The sequence below is a fragment of the Lolium rigidum genome, chromosome 3 (assembly GCF_022539505.1).
Source record: "Lolium rigidum isolate FL_2022 chromosome 3, APGP_CSIRO_Lrig_0.1, whole genome shotgun sequence".
Taxonomy (NCBI): Eukaryota; Viridiplantae; Streptophyta; class Magnoliopsida; order Poales; family Poaceae; genus Lolium; species Lolium rigidum.
The window spans coordinates 240,881,102-240,902,931 of NC_061510.1; the positions used below are offsets into that span (position 1 = coordinate 240,881,102).

At 43.7% G+C, this 21,830-nt stretch overlaps 3 protein-coding genes across 6 annotated transcripts; 1 reads left to right on the forward strand and 2 right to left on the reverse strand.

Annotated features, from left to right (window-relative positions):
* Positions 1-3,463: 3,463 nt before the first annotated feature.
* LOC124696251 lies at positions 3,464-4,743 on the reverse strand. Its single transcript, XM_047229004.1, has 2 exons — positions 4,356-4,743; positions 3,464-4,269 (listed from the first exon to the last, which is right to left on the reverse strand). Exons 1-2 carry the CDS (start codon positions 4,741-4,743, stop codon positions 3,464-3,466), a joined length of 1,194 nt encoding a protein of 397 aa, XP_047084960.1.
* Positions 4,744-7,866: 3,123 nt separating this feature from the next.
* On the forward strand, positions 7,867-12,147 carry LOC124699204 (RNA-directed DNA methylation 4-like). 4 transcript variants are annotated; one of them, XM_047231541.1, is made up of 10 exons: positions 7,867-8,042; positions 8,152-8,241; positions 8,477-8,571; positions 8,979-9,050; positions 9,250-9,291; positions 10,827-10,975; positions 11,064-11,182; positions 11,283-11,364; positions 11,442-11,515; positions 11,604-12,147. In XM_047231541.1, the coding sequence occupies exons 1-10, from the start codon at positions 7,934-7,936 to the stop codon at positions 11,738-11,740; spliced, it is 969 nt and encodes a 322-aa protein (XP_047087497.1). In that variant the 5' UTR covers positions 7,867-7,933; the 3' UTR covers positions 11,741-12,147. The 4 variants fall into 4 exon arrangements, with proteins under 4 accessions (XP_047087497.1, XP_047087498.1, XP_047087499.1 ...); XM_047231542.1 differs by having other exon boundaries at positions 8,982-9,050; XM_047231543.1 differs by having other exon boundaries at positions 8,483-8,571.
* A 1,771-nt stretch (positions 12,148-13,918) lies between these two features.
* Positions 13,919-14,546, reverse strand: LOC124699205 (protein transport protein Sec61 subunit beta-like). Its single transcript, XM_047231545.1, has one exon. The coding sequence runs from the start codon at positions 14,454-14,456 to the stop codon at positions 14,121-14,123; it is 336 nt and encodes a 111-aa protein (XP_047087501.1). The 5' UTR covers positions 14,457-14,546; the 3' UTR covers positions 13,919-14,120.
* Positions 14,547-21,830: the final 7,284 nt, after the last annotated feature.

Below are 21,830 nucleotides of genomic sequence, written 5' to 3' on the forward strand. Positions count from 1 at the left end.
CACGTTTTGGATCTCGGATCAGAATGGCCATTACCATCTCTGATAAAGGTGGCATCGTCATGGGAGAGGCCCCTGAAAACCACGCCCCCAACATCTTGACCACTTCGGTTGGCGTGACTCACCTGACCGCCATCTCGGCCCCGCCACACCGGCATGATGGGATAGTACGTCAAGTCAACAACGGAGGATCCGGTCTCGACCTTGACCTCAACTGAAATCCTCTGAAATCTAACCATCGTCTTGTCGATGCATTAGACAACTCCATTGACCTTTGTGGGCACAAATCGAACCACAAAGACAAGGTGCACGAACACATGCCATGCAACAGGGCACTCTTCACATGTGACGGTGTGCAACCTCCGATACAGGAAACGTAGGCGCGGCTTCCCGGACATCGATCTCGTTGTCGGCCAGGTGCCCCCGCCCGACAGGTTAGTCCTCATTGACTACCCCTCCGACTGCACAACACCGGTGTGCATGCTCTCCCCCGAGTCACCCCTCAGTGTCTACATCAACCCTAACCTAGGGGGCTTCGCCTTCTGTGTCAGTCATGGTTGCTACCTTTCACAACGCCTCCCACAAATGCGATGAAGAGGCACTGAGGGGTAGGTGGGGGGGTGCTCGTCTACCCCTCCCCACCCCACACACACACGATTCAAGTACCTGCATACGCCAGTGACAGATCCCCAAGTGATCTCCTTTGCTCCGGGGAACCTTGGGTCGCATCTCGGGTGCATGCGGCAAACATCCTGTCTTGCTGGAGCGGACCTATAAGGCGACCTCCTCGAAGCAGGGAGATGAGGGTCGATCCGAATCCTCCAGAGAGCTTATGCACCATGTGTGGAATTTCATGCTCTAGCCAGTTTAACCAAAAGACCGATCTGATGAAAAAGTTCAGGAAATTATATTCAACGCCTCTCCTCAATCGCATCCCCACATGTGTCTCCAATCCCTGGAGTTTCCCTCGCTACAAGAATCCTGGTGGTATGTGAGATTTTTATTTGTGACGCCAGCAAGAAACATCACAGATGTTTTGATGTTCCGGGCCATTTCGTCACACTTTGTCTGGTGAGCCTATAGCACAGTTATGCTTGATGTTTCCATTTTTCGTCATGAGGAATTATTTACAATTTTCGTCACAAGCTAGCCCTGTACAAGTTAGCCATTTATTCACATGTCGAATAGTCACGGAATTCTTCACATCCCACTTCGTCCCACGTTGAACCGTCACATATTTCGTCTTGCCCCATTTCGTGCCACGATGAACATTACATATTTTGACACACCACATCTTGAATTCTTTTTTAGCGACCGCGTCGTCCGTGCATCGACCCCATCTATCAGCTCAGTTTGCACGGCTCCATCTCAAGGTTGGTTCTGACGGCCTATTTCATCCCATATCGATTCATCGCAGATTTTGTTACAGGTAATATTTGACTTTTTTTTCCAATGACCACAACTTCCATGCCTAGACCCCACCTGTTAAGTAGGGTTTACACAACTCTGTTTGACGCTTGGTTCTGACTGTTTTGCCTAGGCCCAACTGTGAGTCCTCTTGTGGTTGATCCTGTAATGGGTAGCCACCACCTCGACAGAGTTCTCATCGATGGAGGAAGTTGCCTCAACCTGTTCTACCTCAAGACCCTAAGCAAGATGAGTATCGTCGAAACCTCCATTAGGCCCACTTTGACATCCTTTCCATCATGTCATCCTAGACGTCTATGCCCAATCACTCGCCCACATTACACTAGAGGTGGAATTCAGAAGAGAGGGAAATATACAACGGGAGAATATAACTTTCTAGGTCTTAGCATTCCTCGATGCCTATCAAGCGCTCCTTGGATGGCCCTTCCTCGCCAAGTTAGTGTTGGTCGTCAACTATGTCTGCCTTCAACTAAAGCTCCCTGGGCCAAATGACATCATCACTATCTAGGGCAGTAGCCTACTCTCCGACACTTGTGGTCTCGAGTCAGTGCACGTCACCATCTACCAGCCCGAAGAGCTAGACAGACTACTCCAACAAGCCAGGAATCTAACCGAGCCCGACACCCACGAGCCTTGAACCAAACCACGGGATCACACCCTAGGAATGCCCGGGTTTTTTTCGGGACAGGGATGCGACATTTGCCCCTTCAACTAAGGTAAAAGTTGTTGAGGTTGGATGAACCGAACCTCCCCTCACTTGAAGCAGACTGTCATCTTAGGGTGATCCTTTTGTCAACGGATGGTTCCTATTACACTCGTAGTCGCAGGAGATTGAGAATCCACTATGTAGTATCAACATCGACAATTCAAGCATTGTTACGTCATTCGTCCGATTCTTCGCAGGAACTACCCATATTAACAAATGTGCAAAATATATATGTTTATCATAAAGAGTTTCATTTCCCCTGACCCTTCTTCACCTTAGTTGTTATTTGAACAAAAAGATCACAATAATTTTTTGGTAAAAGTTATGTCTTGGTCGGAGTGGGGATAGCATTTCTCTTCTGCATGTCTACGGAGTTTTGCAGAACCCAAACACCTCAAAGATAGATATAGAGATAGATCATATGCGAGGGGAGATCGTGGACCCTCACGACACTACCGCCATTGGCGGCAACCCATGAAGTGTTTTCTATGATCAGGCGGTTAGAAAAATGATTAAGTGCTAAGCTAGTTTTTAGGTAGCTAAAAATTAGCAAATTCGTAAATGAAATGGCATAGTTTAACTGCATCGCAATATAAAAGAACCCTGAATTGTGGTGGCTTTTCGCAATTTTCTCAGAAATTATTGAATTGATGAGAGCCTATATATATTTCAACACCCACATATGAAGAGACCGTAGCCATACAAAGTCCTTAGACGTGGGATGGATAGAAGGGTGCAACTGTTTAAATTGAATATCCATGTGCATTGCTGCATTGGGCAAATGCTCCCATTATATAAAATAATTAAAAAACAATTTTAAAAATGTTAAAAAATTCTGACATAATTTTTTTGATGTACATCGTGACATTCTATGTTAGTGCACAAATTTTTATGGAGAAATAACATTTTATGTGGCGTGTACAAAAAAGACAAAAAGAATGTTTTGTACGTAGTCGTGTTATAGCATCAAAATTTGTCTTTTTTACAGGAGCCACAAATTTTTTAAGTTTTTTTTTGAAAACTTGTGTACGAACATAAAATGTGTAGATGTACATGAAAAATCTTACATTAGAATTTTTTGACACTTCGAAATGTAGATTCACACAACGGGAGCAAATGATCCTATGAGCCAAAGTGAATATCCTGCATTGCCCCGGTCATAAACTTAATTAAGACCTCGGTGCTCTAGTATCATATTCAATTGGTGCACTAACCAGGTTTTTCAAATGCCTAAACAGTTGGAGAAAGGCTGGGTAATATATATATTTTTTAACAGAAATTAAAGACAAATTCTGCATCAAGCTCAGTAAAAATAACTAATTAAAGACAAACTCATTCATAACGGAAACATGACCAAGCAACGCTAACTTCCATACTACAGAAACTAACACCGAGCTCGTTGAGGCTTATACCGGCTCTCTCGGGTTTAAAGGTTGCTTCGCTACACTCAACGACTTGATCCTCATGAATTGGACTTATCACGATAGAAATCTTCAGAGGCACGCCGAGTCCAGCAGAAACTACACGTCGCGAGAGCCTGATCACGCCATCGGCATCGACGGGCAAACCATCATCCCCGGAATCAAGTAACTTGACTTTTAGGTCGTCGTGCGTATTAACAATGGCAGCACTGAATACACCTCGAAAACAAGGTGGCCATGACCCAGCCTTGAGTTTGATACAGACTGTAGCCTCCACAGAGCGACCAATGTGGCCGAACTTGAGTTCCAACGTGCTGAGCCTGCTAGGGTAAATACCGCTTAGAACACACCCAGCTCTGTACATCATAGCTAGTTCGCTCAGATCTTTATCCTCGGCTTTAGTGGCGCCCTTGACTTTCAGCGAAACCTCGACGTATGAAGGGTCCACTGACACGGCAATGGCGCGGCTAGGGCCGGTCAATGCAAGATACGGCTCCTCTGGAGTGATGGTTTGACAGTTCTTCCTGGAGCGGTGGAAGATAATGTTGCGCTTGTGATCCAATACATCGCGTGCGGCGACGACGCCATACACTTGCAGTGGCCAGTGTAAAGGGTCCTTGATCGATGCGATTTTGACCGAGACGATCTGCAAACCTTCCATGGCTTTGGGGCGGTCATCTGATGCAGGGTACGTGTAACGCATGGCGGGTATAGATGCTGCATTGATCCATGAATGGATACCGAGTTAGTGAAAGAATATGAAGAAGGGAATTAACTGAGAAGTAAGAGGTTGTCGTGCTTACTGGTTTGGAGGAAGGTGCGGACGCCGCGGTTGGCGTACAATGGGTTCCAGTGACGGCGGAACCTGGGGGCAAACCACTCTGCCTCGCACTCCGTTTCCTCTTCTTTTAGCCGCCGCCTCATCTCGTCCTTGGCTCCCTTCACCTTGGCGGCCTCTTCGGCCATGGCTTTGGCAATCTCGGCGGCTTCTTCTGCCTCTTGGGCTTTCGCGGTGGCTATCTTAGCAGCCTCGTCGGCCTCTTCGGCCTTTGCCTTGGCTACCTTGGCGGCTCGTGCGGCCTCTGTTCTTGCTGACCACTCGGCCTCGTAGGCGCTCGCCATGGCTGCCTTGGCAGCTTCCGCGGCCTTGGCCCTGGCAGCTTTCGCTTTAGCTCTCTTAGCCGTAGCCATCGTCGCACGCAGACGCAGCAGCTAATTCTTCAGCTTTTTGACAAATGTAATCTAGATCAAGAGTACTCTTTGTTTTCTTGACCGCGCGACCGGGACGGTAGCGCTATATACTCCTAGCGATTTTGGAGCCGCTCGTGGGGTTCGTTTCTGACTCGGAAGCCGGACCCGTCAGGAAGTCGGAGTCCGAGGGCCATCCAACTTATCCATGTGGTCTTGCTTCACTGATGGTCCTGCTCAATGGAAAAAAGAAGGTGTGAGAGCTTATCCATGAGAACAACGTCTTGACACTTGTCTTTCGATAGTCTAACGGTGCTGCCAACTTCTCATGTTGTGAAGTTCAAGAAATGTCACATATCCCCGGACACGTCGTTACTGTAAGTCAAATGTAACAGCATCTCACATGGACATGGGTTCTCCGTATTAGAGGCGTGATTGGTATCCATGAAGGTCTTTGAGCCACGTTTCATCAATTTGTTTGGTTGTCTTTTTTGATAAAGAAATTATATATTAATATTATCAAGATATTAATTATACACAATCTCTGCACCAACAAGATATCCAAAAACATCATGATGCACACAGCCTAGAAAAAATAAAAAAGAGAGTAAAGAAAAACAAAGACCAAGACCCCATCACAGTATTGAACTACTAACAACACTAGCACTGTAACCACCACCAAAGACAACACCCAGACTGCAAACGCGTTTCTCCAAAAACAATGCCTCCAAGAAGGAAACAAAGCACAAACATTGTCGTCGCCCGTTCGAAGATCTTGAGTTTTCACCCTCGAGACTTTAGGGCGTGTTTGGTAGGTTGGGTCATCTCAACAAGTGTTTCCCACCTCAGGCATGTTGACCTTAGCTATGCTGAGTTGATATTTTTTTGCCTTGTTTGGTAGCCTGTATTTGATGAGAGTTGCTGAGTTGAGATGTTGTTTGGTGGCTTGTATGACTTGAGATGATGTTGAGCCTAATTTTTTACACAAATGTCCCTAACCAGAAAAATAAAAAGCAACCGGGTCCTTACTTCATCTAACCACCGCATTGCTCCGTCCATGGCGACGTGTGCAGGGGGCGCGTGGATGCATGCTGGGGCGGAGCTTGTTGTCGGCCATGGTGGCGCGTGGAGGCGGCTCTGTACGCGGCCATGGTGGCGCGTCTTGGCGGCCACAGGGACGCTTCATGGCAGCTTGTACTAGCGGCGCTTGGCGACGAGGAAGCCAGCCGACGGTCGCGAGCGCCTTGGGCAGAGAGGGCGTGCGGGGGAAGTGACCCTCTCGAGCCGTGCGGGGCCGTGACCCCTAGGCGTGCTGGAAAATTTTCGGGCGGACTCAACTCGGTCGAGTGGAGAAGCTTGATTTGAGCTTCTCCATCGAGCATGGCTGAGGACCCTTTTCCGTATGAGGTGGTCACTGCCTAGATGGAAAACCTGTCCTACCAAACACCCAAATTCTCAAAAATCTCGATCCAGATGGGAATCTCTCAGTTGAGCCGGTCTACCAAACACGTCCTTAGTAGATGAGATGACTTTTCTACATGCAATGATGGATTATGTTTCATGTGAGTGAATGGCAAAAAACTACCATAATTGTGCCAAACGTGACAAACACCTACTATTTGACGTGTTTTCCGGTAGTTTTCTTCTACATGGTTGTCACATTTGGCACAATTGTGGTAGTTTTTTATCATTCACTCGTTTCATGTTGATGTATTTGTAGATGCATATTATTTCTCCGTTCTTGTATGCTTGTTATGATCAAACAAGTATGCTATGGCATGTGTAGGAGAGCACGTGTATTAGATGAAGTGGAACTTGTAGTAAGCTTTGTGTTTGTTGAGGAATACCTAAACGCACCAAATGAGCAAGACAACGAGAGGATTCTAGCATTCTACAAAAGCTTGACGGTTTCCATGTATGCTTTGATCCAAAAAAAAATGTATGTATTGGAGGTGGAAGAACTGCTTGCCGCATGTCATGTGAAATTCACAGTACTTTTCCATGATCTTACCGTCAAGTTTTGCGTTTTTGCAGATCAGGAACTATGAATTTTGACACGCTTACTTTGATATGCCAGGTCTCGCAATGATATCAATGTATGTGTTGATCACTTTTTCTTTTCTAGATTAGTCCGTGGAGAGGCACCTCTTATTGAGTTTGATCTCAATGAGCACAAGTGCACAATGAAATGTTTTCTTGAAGATGGGATCTATCCTCAATGGGCAACATTTGAGAAGCCAATGTAAAAGCCCCGAGGTAGAAAAGAGCATTCCCTATACCACTATGCAAGCTCCTCTTAGGAAAGATGTGGAACGAACATTTGGTGAAAGAACAATCTCTGTACCTGTGTGTTATGGGATGTGCTTGATACATGCTCGACTTGTTTTTTGAACTTATTTGTTAAATTTTATGTCATGTGATGAAATATGTTATTTGTTTGAATTTATACTTTATAATTATGTACTTTTATGGTGTCTAGTATGTATTGTATTACCATATAAGTTCAAATTACCATATTAATATATTATGTATTGACATAGAGTGCATAAAACAATAACTAGATCGTCATATGCACAACCCGAAGATTTTTGGGACCCAATTTTTTCGGAGATAGAAACTTCATCTCCCTCTCCACTTCAGTTTAGCCATCATGCATGGCGTGATCAAGAAGTGCCATAGAAGTTTAAAAGTTTTCAGAAGGGCCAAAAGTGGTTTAAAGTTTTTAAAAAGCCATTTGGGATAAAGAACTCGTGTTATAAGCAGGAAAGCAGTGTCTGAGCCGATCCTATGCAACCAAAACGCGTGTAAACTACTGTACGTCCGATGGGCCTGGTTGACCCTCGGGCAGCTAACAAACACGTCCTTGCTCGGTCCATCTGTGCTTTCATAGTTGGGCCTCCAACCTTTCGTTTTTCTCGGCCCATCGTCTGTGTGTTTCTTTCTAGTCTAGTAGTAGAGTCGCAGTTTATATTCTCAAAAAAAAAAAAAGTAGAGTCGCAGTTCGTCTCGGACCGGCTGTGGCTGCTGCATTTATATTCCCCAAAAAAAACCTCTCTGCCCGGCAGCTCGACAATCTTTGGGGCTGTCGGCGGCGACTCATCCGGCGGCGGCGCGCGGCTGTCGTGCAAGCGAGGCCCCGAGGCGTAGTAACGGCGGCTCCTAGAATCCGGATTTCTCCCCAATTTTGTCGGCCATGGCGTCTGCAGCTGTGGCCGCCTCCACCTCCGCTGCTGAGGCGCGGGAGAAGCCCGTCGTCGTCAGGGTCAAGCGCAAGCCCTCGCAGGCCCGCCCCGACGCATTCTGTGGGCGCTCCTTCCCATTGCTCCTCCCCCGCCCTTTGGTCCGATTTTACAGTGAAAAGGGAGCTTTCCTAGGTATAATAAAAGTGATATTTTTCCTGTGCTTTGTTAGGGTTAGAGATCAATGAGAGGCCCATGAAGAAGGCCATGCTCGATTTGTCGAGCCTTTCCATCTCGCAACCCTCCTCCTCGACTGCCCAAGGTATGGAAATCTGTCACATGATTCTGCCCTGCTTAACTTAACTCTAACCTGCCTATGCAAAACCATGCCGACAGATGGTACACGATGTGTCTATGTGTTCTTTTGCTTAACATAACTCAGAACCTGATTTGACACATGCCTTCCTAAAACGAATTGTAGTGGTAGACAACAAAAATTCTAACCACCTGCGCCTGGAAAAAAAAAACAATGTTTAACTTCATTCTTGTGCCTACACTTTCAGAGGAACCGCGAGTTAAGAAGCTTCTTGTCCAACATGTCGAGACAGTGCATCATTCTGGAGCTGTTGAAGATGTTCTTCATTCCCTTTTGGTAAATAAATATTCGTTAGAGCCTTTTCTGTTTCTTTCTTGTAAAACTGGTTAAGCATCACACGGCTTTTGGTGGCGTCACATAACAAACCCGCATTTTTTTTTGGCTTCTAATCCGGTTGATATGTTGTTACTCGTTAGTATTAATTTTTGGTACTTAGTATTAATTTTGATTCTGTCATTTTTATCACATTGCCTTTCTGAGGGGCGACGTACTACAGCTGAATAACTTCTTTGAAATTGTTGGAAAATAAATTTTGCAAGTTGTACTCTACATGCATGGAACGGAGAAACTACAAGTTCCTGTTATGTATCCATATGTGTTTGCCCAATGATCAACAGTAGCTATTCTAGACAACTGCATAAGAATACATTTTATAGAGAATAATCACATTTGTTCCTTTTCAGCAGTCTGACGCGAGTGCCAAAGAGATAAAGAGCAAGACAAAGGAGTGGAATGAAAGAATGAAGAAAGACAATGTAAGTCCATTTGCAGTTATTTACATAATTAAGTGCTGGTCCTCTGAGCATAATTTGGATAATTAAACCTTCCATTTCCTCCTTTTGAGCATCTAAAAACAACTAGAATGTGACAAACAGCACTTGCCACACCTTTCTACTCAAAATTTGGAACAATTTAATCGACAAATTCTAAAATGGTTTCCTTTTGTGTTGACAGAAACAAGACCAACTACGTTCAGCAGCCAGACAGAGGCATGAGGTGTGTATATCCTACTATTCTGATTATAGTGAACTTGTTATACTTTTTATGTGTTCGAATGATGCACTTAATTTGATGGATTCCATAGATCAAGTAATGTGTTGTAATTTGAGGAGTAGAATTATTTTAGAAGAAAAGGGTTTGAACAAGTATTTTTAGACAACATGCTCATATATTTATACGTAGTTAATACATGACTTTTAGTAAGTGAAGAATGCATGTTTTCTTTCTTATGAGTGAGATTCAGTTTACGTCTTCTTTCTTACTTCATAATTATTTATTTATGTATACTCCCTCATTCCTGATTATTTGACGTCTAAGAAAAATCCCGAAGACCAAAGACTCCTCGTGTTACCAAATCTGGACATTTCCCCCTAATTAATCGCATGCATGAGTAATTGAAAAAACGCCACGGTCTCCTGACGCTGCATTTATATTAGCCCACGTAATTCGGTATTTAATGCATTAGTCGGGCGGGAATTTAGGTGGAGCGAAGGTGGGGGGAACTGTGTAGTTAATGCATCCGTTGATACGGTGTAACTACGGAAGTGACGCCAAGATGAGTTGTGGCCACACATCAGCAATCAAAGTGTGTAAATATTAGTCACACTGACCTAGGAAAATATCACCATAGCCTGATTTGTATTTGACGGCAATAGCACAACTAGTCACAGTCCAGCAGTTCCGCAATCTTGTAGTAGAAAACTGTAGTAAAGAAGAACTTGATTTACAAGAATCGGATGCAAACCCTACACCTCGTATAAATTGCATGGACAAGCAGGCTCACACAACAGATTAGAAGGACACCCTCCAATCCGCACAACAAGGAACAAGACCATGGGCTCGTCAACAAAATCACCTGCAGAGTTGGCCACCATATCGCCAATTTTCTGGTTTCTTTACTCGCATAAAATAAGCTGTTGGATACAATCATACAAGGGTGACTGGGACTGCCTAGGATTTCTATACGTCCGAACCAACTAGGACAAAGCCTGGCTCCAGGAGTCCAAGTAGACTTGGGCCGTTGGGCACACAGAAAACAAAAATGAAAGAATGAACAAAAGGCTATGATGCTTCTGGAAATAAATCAGGCTTGAATCTTCTATGTGTGCTACTTGGACTTGTGCTGATTGATCTCCTGGACGGCATGAGAAGCACCAATGCTAAGACAAAGCCAATAGCAAATTGACACTTACTCTTGAACATCAAACTTGTAGTTTTATTTTTCCAAGTAGAAATATCTGCACAGCGTTCTGAAGGTGGGTTTTACCTCATCCTCTGGCATAATTCACACAACAATTTCATCTAACTGAATCTGGGATCTGCGGAATTTGATTAGCTGCCCTATTAACGGGTAAGGAGGGAGTACTTTGTATCTTTTGCATAGCTTTTGACGGTTATTATGCTATCTTGGCAGTAGGAATTGTTTTGTCGAGTTATTTATTTTCTTCACATCCATCAAAGAGATTGGGTGACATTGGTACACTCTGTTTCCCTCACTGTCAATAATTGTTTTTGTCACTGGTTCTATATAGAATCTTGGAAGAAATGCCCGCTTTGCACAAATATGGAAGAGTCGGAAAGGAGACAATAATGAGACTGATGAAACACTTAGAGAAATGTGCCATCTTTATGATGCTGTCCAAGTAGATTCTGATGGAGAGAAGCATTCAGCGGAACCAGAGTACGTTTCATTTTGGATAACTTATCACTTCTAGTTTCTAAAATAAAAAAGAGATGAGCTATCTGGTTCCTTATGATGCTCTCTGCAGGATGACCTCTTTCGAAGAGAATGCAATTTTGTGCAACTTTCTTCCACTTATACGGGAGCACTTGCCATCAGCTGCTGAAGAAATCGAATCGGATATTATTTCGCTGGCACATTCAGAAGGTATGTAAACTTCTTTCCTTTGTTTGATAGCGAAGTCTAATAATTGTGAGCACTTTTTTTGTACTAATTTTGATGAGAATGTTGTTTTTTTGGTGAGCAGATTCAGATGTTTATGACATATATACTGTCAAGGAAGTGGATGATGCAGACATGGAGGAGACATCAGCAGCTTCATACCCACTGTAATTCTGGTTCAAACATGTTGCTATATTCAAAACTCTTTCGTTGGAATTCTGTCTGACCAGTCTTCCCACACTAGGTTACAAGTGGATGATGAGGATGGTGAATGTTACAATGATGATGAGTATCCATACGATACTGATGATTCAAATGGTAATTGTACAATCATTCTGCTCCAATAATTATTTGGTAAGATCTTTGTCATATGAATTACCTTAACTTTTCTGCTTTGAACATGCAGCCGAAGATAACCCACTCTACGATTATCCTGAAGAAGTAGAGTCGTCAGAGGATGAGGAAAACAGCGACATAGATGCCTCAGGTTCTGACTATGAGAATGAAGAGGTGGAAAAGGACGATGATGACGACGATGAGTAGGTGGCAACATAAAGTTCAGTTCTGTGGTAATTTAGATGTAGGGGAAGGACAGAAACTGTTTGAACTGTGTGTAATGTTTGGTGTGGGATAGGCCAAGGTAACCTCTTGTGTTGGTAAACTCAAGGATTTCATCCCTAACCCTTGCTGAAGCATTGTGCATTATGAGGAAAAACCATCGACCTCGTGAACTTAGTGGATAATATGATTGCAGTGAATTTTGCTCCTTAGGTAGCTTGATCTATGATTTCTCATTTCATGGACCTTGGTATGATCCTTCCATAGTAGCACAGTAGGATGGCATATCCTCAACAACTGTTGTAGAAGTTGAAAAGACAAAAGGGCATAGCAAGCGATGAAATGCTAAGGGGGTTGAAAATAAGTTCCAGCATTTCTTTTTCGATTGTGAATTCCTGCACATGTTGATCTTACAGAAAGCACGACTTGGTTTTGGGCATCAGTGTTCCAGCCAGGATGATGCTGTGTGTGTGACTCTTGGCTTCTTTTGAGTGAACACTGTGTGTTCAGAACTCCACCGAAACGTGCAAGCGTTTAGCCCAAACTTCCATTTCTGAGGAAACAACATCAACATTTCGCACGCTGTTCACTTCAAAACCACAACTCAGAATTTAAAACACCACCGTGCTCAACCAAGGAGTACTGGGATCAGTGGTATCTGGGCCTCTACGGAGCACAAATGTAGAAACTTAACCTCCTCCATATATAGAGAAAAAAACACTAGCATCTGAGACAGATAAATCATTCTTTTTCTTGTAAAGTATCATGCCTTCATTTTAAAATTGCTCTAGAAAAACAAAAATAAGACATCTCTATAGACTCATGACACCAAAACTCCGAGAACATGATGTTGCCAGTTACATCAACAGTCTCTGGATTCTCTCTTCTTCTGGACTAAAAAGGCATTCGGAACTTCAGGTTTTGTACCAGGCTCGACAAATTTGACAAACCAAGGTTCTGAGTAATAGACATGCCATTACAACCAGGTCTTAGGGATGAAATTACAACATTACTCCACAAAGATCCATAATGATTAAGATGCATAGCTAAAATTCTGGAAGAGAGATGCAAATCACTCGTGCGGTAACCGGTAACTTGATTTTATGACAATTCTAGACTAATATAATTGATCATTCCTCATCTATTCTTCCGTCGAAAATTGAGCAGAATCCCCACGATAAGAGACCATGAAGACACTAAGCATTCTGAGTGTTGTGATTTTTCCCGAAATTTGAGTGTTGTGATTTTCCCCCAATTTGAGTGTTGTGATTTGTGAACATTGCATGGATACTCTATATATAAAAAAGATATTTAGTGAAGAAAGATTAGCAACTATTATGACAAGAATATAGAAGCTCGAGAAAGAATCACGAGCCGACAAAACAACCAATTCTCTAATAGATCGATGCCAACTAAGTAATTAATTAAGCAGCACATGAATGAAGCTAGCAAGATACATAGATGTTCTAGGAGCCCACGCTCACAAGCAAAATTGTGCCCCAATACCCAAGAAGCACACAATTCTGATGATTTCAATTACTCGATTAGCCACTTTTCAGCACAATAATGTAAACGGAAACAAAAGGGCACCATGGTTCTCTGGATTCTCTCTTCTTCGGGACTAAAAAGGAAATTCGACAAACCAAGGTTCCGAGTAATAGACATGTCACTACAATCAGGTCTTAGAGATAATCACAACATTATTCCACAAAGACCCAACATGATTAAGATGCGTAGCTAAAATTCTGGAATAGAGATGCAAATTACTCGCAAGGTAACTTGATTTTACGACAATTCTAGATCAATCAAGCAGAAAGATATTTAGTAAAGAGAGACCATGACGACAGTAAAGCATTTTGAGTGTTGTGGTCTGTGAACATGGCATAGATACTCTATATATAGAGAAGATATTTAGTGAAGAAAGCTTAGCAACTATTATGACAAGAATATGGAAGCTCGAAAACGAATCATGAGAGGCTTAATCACCTGACAAAAATAGCCAATTCTCCAAAAAAAAAATTGATGCCAATTAATAGACCAACGCAGTAGGTAATCAATTCAGCAGCAAATAAATGAAGCTACTAGCAAGATACATAAATGTTCTACTACTAGGAGTCCTCACTGACAAGCAAAATTGTGTCCCAATACGCAAGAAGCAGACACTTCTGACAATTTCAATTACTCGATTAGCCACTGTTTAGCACAATAATGTAAACGGAAAGAAAAGGGCACCCATAATTAAACATGTAAAGTTGTTTGGTAGATCTAACTCAGAGGCATATCAGCCACATCCTGTTTGTCACACAAGCAAAACCATCTGATCTGATAAGACCTGATCTGAGGAAGAAGGGCACCGCCGGGTCGATCAGGCGGAGGCGGAGGCGGCGGTGCGGGAGCGGTAGAGCTTGCCGAAGACGTGGAGGGCGGTGACGAAGCCGATGAAGCAGACGGACATGACGAGCACCATGGTGGGGGAGAGGCGCAGCCCCGGGGCCTCGTCGGTGTAGAAGCGGAGCATGTTGTTCCCTCCGGCGCCGGAGAAGCTTCCGCCTCCGGACGCGGAGGAGGAGGTGCGGCCGGGTCGGCGGCGCATGCCGGCCGTGGCGGCGGGCGTGCCGCGGGGCCCGGCGGTGGCCGGGCGGGATCCGGCGCCGCCGCCGCCGCCGACGGAGGACTGGGATTGCGAGGATGTGCGAGCCATCAGGGACTTCGGTTGCGCCGCCGGCTTCTCGTCGGGATCTCGTGCAGGCGGGTGGAAGGAAAAGTCTCGCTCGCGCTCTCGAGTCTGGATCTCGAAGCTAAAGAAGAGACAAGAGCACAAGACTTTACAACGGGGGTAGGCGGGTAGATGCTGCCTGGGGGCCCCACTCGTCAGTGAGTTGAACATGTATCACTCACGCCCGATTGTTGGTTTTATTTTCATATATATCCTTTCTCCTTCAGATTTTCAGCCGTTTTCTCCCACGTATTCCTGGGCTACTCTCTAATCAGCAATCCCTATGTGTCTACCTTATGGTGAATAAATTTTGCAAATTTTACTTTACCTAAGCCCAAAACGGCGAGTATTTTACTTTTTTTTAAGGGTAAAACAGTGGGGTTAACCCACTGCAATTCTTTTATTAATAATAAAAGAGAGTACAAGCATATACATTACAAAGAGAGTGAGAAACTCTCAGGAAACAAGAGAAGAACAAAAATCTAATCTATACAATGGTTTGAAGCCATTCTTTAAAAGAGTTTGCATGCTTTTTCTTCATTCTGTGCTTCAACATTCTTAACTCTTGGTAATAAATTGCTTTCCAGGATCTGAAAATGGCATTTTGATTCTCAAAGAGCTTATTATTCCTGACTATCCATAATCCCTAGGCCGCCAGAATTAACATATCCATTGCAAAAGGTAATTTTAGTAATGTCCTCATTTCCTCAAAGGCTTCCATAATTGATAATCTTCTATCTCTCTGGGGACATATAAAATTCCAACACTGCTCTGCCAAAGGACACCTTCAGAATAAATGAACAAGTGTCTCTTCAACATGACACTCCATTGCGACACATTGATAGTTTTGAAGCTGAATTTTTTTCCTTCTTAGTAAGTTTCTTGTATTTAGTCTATCATTGCGAGTATTTTACTTAGGAATGCTATATGGTATATAGAGCACTGTTAACATAAACACTCACTACCTTCATCAAAAGGCAAGCCTTGTTTGTCGCTGCCGTCTCCTACCATCTTGCTTTGAGCCCCAACGAAAGATTACTATTATTAAGAGGGCGAATAGACGATTTAAAATCGGATTAACATATGTTATGATAGCAATTTGTTTATATTTATTGACCATCATAAGCATGCATATCATTACCTCTGTTCTGAAATACTCTTTTAAAAACTAGTATATTACGAATATAAGCTTGCGGAACTGAACCTAGAGTCCGGATAGTTCGCACTATCATGTGCCATCATTAGAGAAGGTTCAGACACAAATTCCAAGAACACACAAAGTCCGAAGTAACCAATAGTCCAAGATCCACATATACCTTCTTAAGTTAGGACACTAAATCATGCCCAATCACTATGGGTAGACCGTAACATGAAGTAGGCAATCGCCTTCACTAACGCTTGGCTCCTAAGAACCATGAAGGCTTCAAAGAGACATCCACCTGGCTAGGTGGCGCACAATGTAACATCAACTTAACTAGCACTTGAATCTTCATCTCTTGCAAAGATTTTCAAATAAATCTATCAAAGCACCCTCACAAGGATTTGAGTGGTGCATTTTCAAATAAATCTATCAAAGCACGCTTTGATTTTAATGAAGAATGTTTTATTGCTTTCTATGCTCTCCTGAAAGCTTTATTAAATTCTCCTATAATTAAACCACCCATTTGAGATAAATAATTTGAACTCATTTTTGAAGCTAGTGATGGGGCTGTAGGAGCTATCTTAGGCCAATGTGATGGTACAAATTTTAACATCATTCACCATGCTAGTCGTACTCTTAATGAAGCTCAAAGAAACTATTCATTGGCTGAACGAGAACTTTTTCCTGTTGTTTTCTCATGCGATAAATTTAGATCTTACATTAGTGACTCTAAAGTAAAAATTCATACGGATTATTGTAGCTTCAATGAAATTTTGGGTAGAACTGATATCAAGCCACGGATGACGTCCCGTTGGATCCTTTTACTCAAAGAATTTTAGTTGCAGATCATACAGACAAAGGAGGACAAATCAACTCCACTGGACCATGCAGTCGCTGAAGCAGTATATATACCTCTAGGAACCATTGAAGATAAAGAAGAAAAAGGGTGTTGCAAAAGTATTGGCTATGTATTAAGAAAAATCATGTGCATGCCGAGAAAAAAAGGTACCACGTCGACTCGAAGAGATAAATCTTCTCCCATAAAACCGTCCTGGAAATAATGTGTAAGTACTAGGTAAGTCTACTTCTTATTTTCTTTAATTGTAACTATTCTTTTTGATTATTTATCTTCATTTGCATTACCCTTGCATTTTTCTAAGTTATCTGCAACTTTTTTGGAGCCGATACGGTCAGGCATACGGGCATCCCCTGCCCGTATGGTTGTTGGTTTTGCTCTCTGGTATCTCTAGAATTTTCTTTGGCAGATGATAAGGGCAGGCATACGGGTAGGCTATACCTGTATTACCTCTTGGTAAATCTTATGGTCCTTTACTTTGTTTTCTCGCCAGGTGATACGGGGAGGCAGGCATAGGGGTAGTCCCTGCCCGTACCGCCTCTTGTTAAACACTTAGACGTTTTCTTACATTTTCACACGATTCCTTAACAAAGAAGCGTATCGGAAATCGGTAGCTCCCGATACGGGCAGAACCCGTCCGTACGACATGTTAGGAAAGTTTTACCGCTAGTTACTATTTGGAAATTTCTACCGTGGATACCGATTTGGTCAGGCGATATGGGAAGCTGCCCAATTTGATTGTCGCTAAAGTGCCCAACTTTGTCAGATTTTGTTATGTCATGTTCTAATCTTCTTGGACTCTTTTCTGGCCGACCTAAAGGCCAATATTACGATTTTTTCTGGTCCTTAACCCTCATAAATACCTCTCTACGTGTTTTCTTTCTCTCATAATTTTTTTTGATCAAATCTAAAACATGAAGTACCCAGTTCCAGGCAAGGGAAAGGCTCTCATCCTCAAGTGACCGTGGGAGGAAGAAGAGGAGACCTTCCCCATGCAAGCTGGAGATCTCAGGCCAACAGTGCCAAGCCCACGCTGATTGAGGGCTTCCTCCGCGGAATGCATCCAAGACTGTGATCTTGTAGATGATGACCTTGACCTTGGTGTGGAGATTTATGACAGATTCATCAATAAGGGAGAAGCATCCAAGCCATATGGCAAGGGTATTGTGGAATCCATCAAAGTCATCACCACTGATCGAGCAAGCAAGAGGAGGAGATCACCCAAGGTGATGGACAACATAACTGGAGTTTACAAGGAAGCCAGCTCGTGCACAGAGACGAAGAAGAAGCTCACCTTCACCGCACACATGTCCGTGAAGCCGCAAGAATAGTGTACCGAAGAAATCTTTGAAAACATGCTTGCCGAATATCCACTCCCTCCTACGTTGGAGCAACATATTGGTAAGTTTAAAAAAATATGAGAAAGAGGAACTACTTCACAGGGACGTTGTGCGCTACTGAAAGAACATCTCTCTACCCTTATGATTTTGTCTGTTTGATGACAACACTTGTGATACCTTAATGTGTGTGAAGTGGTGAAAATCTTGATCTATATTGAATGTATGTTGAAAAGAAAGAAGAAAGAAGAATCGGAAATGCTCCAGGCCGGATAATCCGGGGCCAAATTATTTGCAAATATCTAGGGCCCAAAAACGGCTAACGACTTAAGAAAAAGAGCCACTTGACCCCCCCCCGGATATTTCATGGCGGCCCGGATAATCCAGCCCTCACTTAGGCCAGATAATTCGGCCCCAGATTTCACCAATGACTCGATTTTCTGAGGGGCTCGATTTGCTCAAGAACACCACCTCCAGCCGAGCCACTACAATCACTTGATATCCTTCCTCAACCACCCAAAGCTCTTGATATTTGGAGAATCGGAGGAGAACACCCCTATCTACATCTTCACCAAAGCGATTTGTGTTTCCCCCTCATTCACATGAGGGCCCCTTTTGCTAGTGTTTCCTTTGGAAACCCTAGTTGCTGTTTACTTCATTGATAACTTGTCGTTGTGTTGTAATAGTCTTGGGAGCCTCCAATTAGGTTGTGGATGTGTTCCCCAAGAACCTTGTAAAGGCCCGGTTTCCGCCTCGATGAAATCCCTTAGTGGACAAGTGACATAGGCCTTCGTGGCGTTGCTTGATGGCTGTGAAATACGCCATTTTTTTTTGCGTTTCAACCCTTAGCTAAGTCAAGAAATTGACTGAGTTTACCTCTCAACTTGCCACTAATGACTAATTAATGCAAAGATGTGCAATCTCCTCTATTTTTGGATGATGTGCACGAAATCACGTCATAATGACAAATGGACCTGCAATTAGAAGAAAATCACGTCAGGAGCATGGCAAAGTTGACTACGCTCAAAGAGGCGGTTGCAGGGGCTTTAACGGGCAAGCCCCGCCAGTACCATGTGTCGCAGCCTTCCCGAGGTCAAACCATACAAGTTTCGTGAAGGGACCGACGCCAAAAGGAGAGCTATTGAAAGATCGAGATGTCGCCTAGAGGGGGGGTGAATAGGCAATTAAAAACTCTTTTGGAATTGTCTTGTAAGAATGCGGAATTAAATTATCCTTTAGTTTACAAGCACAAACCCTAAATATGCTAAGCTCAACTAAGTGTAACAATAGAAACTAGAGCTAAGCAAGATAGGCACAAGATATATGTAGCACAAGTGATAGCAATATATATGTACTTCAAGCACGATGGCTATCACAAGGAAAGAGAGCTCGGGTATAGAAATAACCGAGGCACGCGGAGACGAGGATGTATTCCCGTGTTCCCTTCCTTTGCAAGAAGGTACGTCACGTTTGGAGGAGTGGAGGTCCCACGAAGGATTCCCCGCGCCACGAAGGCTCACCCTATTCTCCGAACCACACCCACGAAGGATAATGGCCCTTTCCTTATGGTTTGCTTTTCCTCCGCATCGGAGATGGCAAGCTCCACAACCACTTCACAAGCTCCACGAAGGAGAAGCCCGGGCCTCTTCACAATCTTCTTGAAGAGATCACCGGAGCACCAACCGCCAAGCCAACTAGGAGGTCTCCCTCCAAGAGTAACAAGCTCACGGTCTCTCACTCAAACTAATCGTGGTGGAGAGGTCAACACTATGCAATGATGCAAAGCAAGAACACTAGAGGTGTTCAAATCCTTCACTCTCAAATCCCACCCAAGCAACAAATGCTAAGATGAGATTGGAGAGGGAGAACAATGGGGAAAGTCAACAAAAGACTCCAAGATCTAGATCCCAAGAGTTCCCCTCACTTAGAGGAGAAATGGATTGGTGGATGTGTAGATCTAGATCTCCTCTCTTAGATCCCTCAAGAATGAGCAAGAATCATGGGGGGAGACAAGAGAGAGAGCAAGTTCTTCAAAGGCAACAATGGAGGTGAGAGAATATAGGAACTAGTTTGGCCCAAGGTGGAAGAAGGGCTATTTATAGTCCAAGAGCAAATAAAACCGTTGGGGGAAAAAGACGGAAAAAACGGGCAGAAAATCGGCCCGAAAAAGTGGTCCAGCCGGTGGCCAGGCCAGCTGACCGGAAATGGCGCTGAGCAGGCCGGCCCACTGGCCGGGCGGAGCAGCGCGCCGCACGGAGCAGCAAACCGCTCAGGCCAGGCGCGGGTGGGGCGCAGGCCGCGTGGGCCGCGCGGCGGAGAGCGGCCCAGTGAGGAATCCGGCCGGGCCGGGGGGCGCGCCGGGCAGGCCGGTCACGGGCCAAAGGCCACTGGAACCAGCCGGTTGGCATAGGCGCCCGGGCCGGTCTCGGCCGGGTGGGCCGGCGGCTGGGCCGGTCCGGCCGGCTGGCCCCTTCCCCCTTTTTTCTTTTTATTCTTTTCTTCTTTTTCCTTTTTCCTTTTTCTTTAATAACAAATGCTCCCGAACTCCGAATTGAATGAAACCAATTTTGTTGGAAAGATAATTTTGTTGGAAATATGGAGACTCCTCACAGAATATTTTATATGATTTTAGAGAGGGAGTCTCCCACCGTCAAGAAACGGTGAAGACGTCCAAACTCGAAAACGCAATAGAAGATGCATGCGGATTCCGTTTTCGATGAACTTGGGCTTGTTGTAAAGCTAGCAACAAGCTCAAGAACCTCACACAGAGAAACACCAAGAAGCAATAGGGATATGCAAAGTATGCAAAGGATTGAGCTCCGTAAGACGATTGTGATCAAGTTACCCAACCGAAAGCCCCTCTTAATAGTGCGGCTATCTATCCTATAATCTGGTCTCCCATCAACCACCTTGAGACCGATAAAAGGAAAACCTAGCAAGGCCATACCTTTGCCTTGTGCATCCCGCTTGATCTTGATGATAGCTCTTCAAAACTCCACTCAAGCCGGACTGCCTCACCTTGATCATCGTTGCTTCGTGAAGACTCACAAATGCTCCCTCATACACCATGATGGGAAATCTCCATTGATGCACATCTTCACATGTCCATTATCACCACATGTACGGCAAGCTTAAAGTATGTGATCCACTTGAGATGCTCATCTTAAACTTGCACGACTCAACCTTGTATCTTCTCATACTCTATCATACTATCTTGAGATGTATAAATAATTCTTCACTTGGAATCAAGCTCTCAAGATCTTGATCATTCATTTCTTATCACATAAGATAGAGTATGGCTAATATTGAGTTCCACATAAGAACTCCATCTTCATTTCTTCTTCTTGATCATATCACATATGTATCTTTAAATCGATGATCTTGATGCCAATACACAAGGTGTATCTTTATCTTCATGGCATCCATACTTGAATCCAACACATGGAATACAAGAAGTACCTATGGAATATTCCTTCATATAAACTCAATGAAAACATTAGTCCATAGGGGTTGTCATTAATTACCAAAACCACACATAGGGGCAATATACCCTTACAGCTATTCATTGCCAAACAGATCCGCCATCCATCAGATTCATCTGCACCACACCGAAGGAGATCCACCACCATAGTTCATCCATCCCATCTTCAATCTCCTCCATAGCCATAACCATCACCATTGTAATAGAGATATCCTTGAGAATTGGCGACCATTGTAGAATATTGTGATTTCAATCTAAGTATTTTTCTCAATGATTTCTATCTTTGTTATTGATCTTGATATTATGTGTGAGTAGTCCTCACGTGTTGCAGGTTGGGGTGAATCCTCGCAGCGTTTATGTGCATCCAATCTTATAATATGTGTAAGGATTGAATAAGAGTTTTACAATCATGTATCCTTGTCTCTTTTCCTCATTTCGATGATCTGCAGGTACCCATATCATTCGGATCGATCAAGGGAAGAGGTGGGATGAGTGGAAAATCTCACTGACAGAAAAGGAAAAGTAACGATACATGCATGTTTAG

What these genes read in the sequence shown, in the direction of transcription:
- LOC124699204 (XM_047231541.1), top strand. Translation starts at nt 7,934, where the DNA reads ATGGCGTCTGCAGCTGTGGCCGCCTCCACCTCCGCTGCTGAGGCGCGG. An exon ending in AAAGAATGAAGAAAGACAAT is followed by an intron (nt 9,051 to 9,249) that starts GTAAGTCCATTT and finishes TTGTGTTGACAG; the next exon opens with AAACAAGACCAACTACGTTC. An exon ending in CAGCCAGACAGAGGCATGAG is followed by an intron (nt 9,292 to 10,826) that starts GTGTGTATATCC and finishes GGTTCTATATAG; the next exon opens with AATCTTGGAAGAAATGCCCG.
- LOC124696251 (XM_047229004.1), bottom strand. Translation starts at nt 4,743, where the DNA reads ATGGCTACGGCTAAGAGAGCTAAAGCGAAAGCTGCCAGGGCCAAGGCC. An exon ending in CCGCACCTTCCTCCAAACCA is followed by an intron (nt 4,270 to 4,355) that starts GTAAGCACGACA and finishes GGATCAATGCAG; the next exon opens with CATCTATACCCGCCATGCGT.
- LOC124699205 (XM_047231545.1), bottom strand. Translation starts at nt 14,456, where the DNA reads ATGGCTCGCACATCCTCGCAATCCCAGTCCTCCGTCGGCGGCGGCGGC.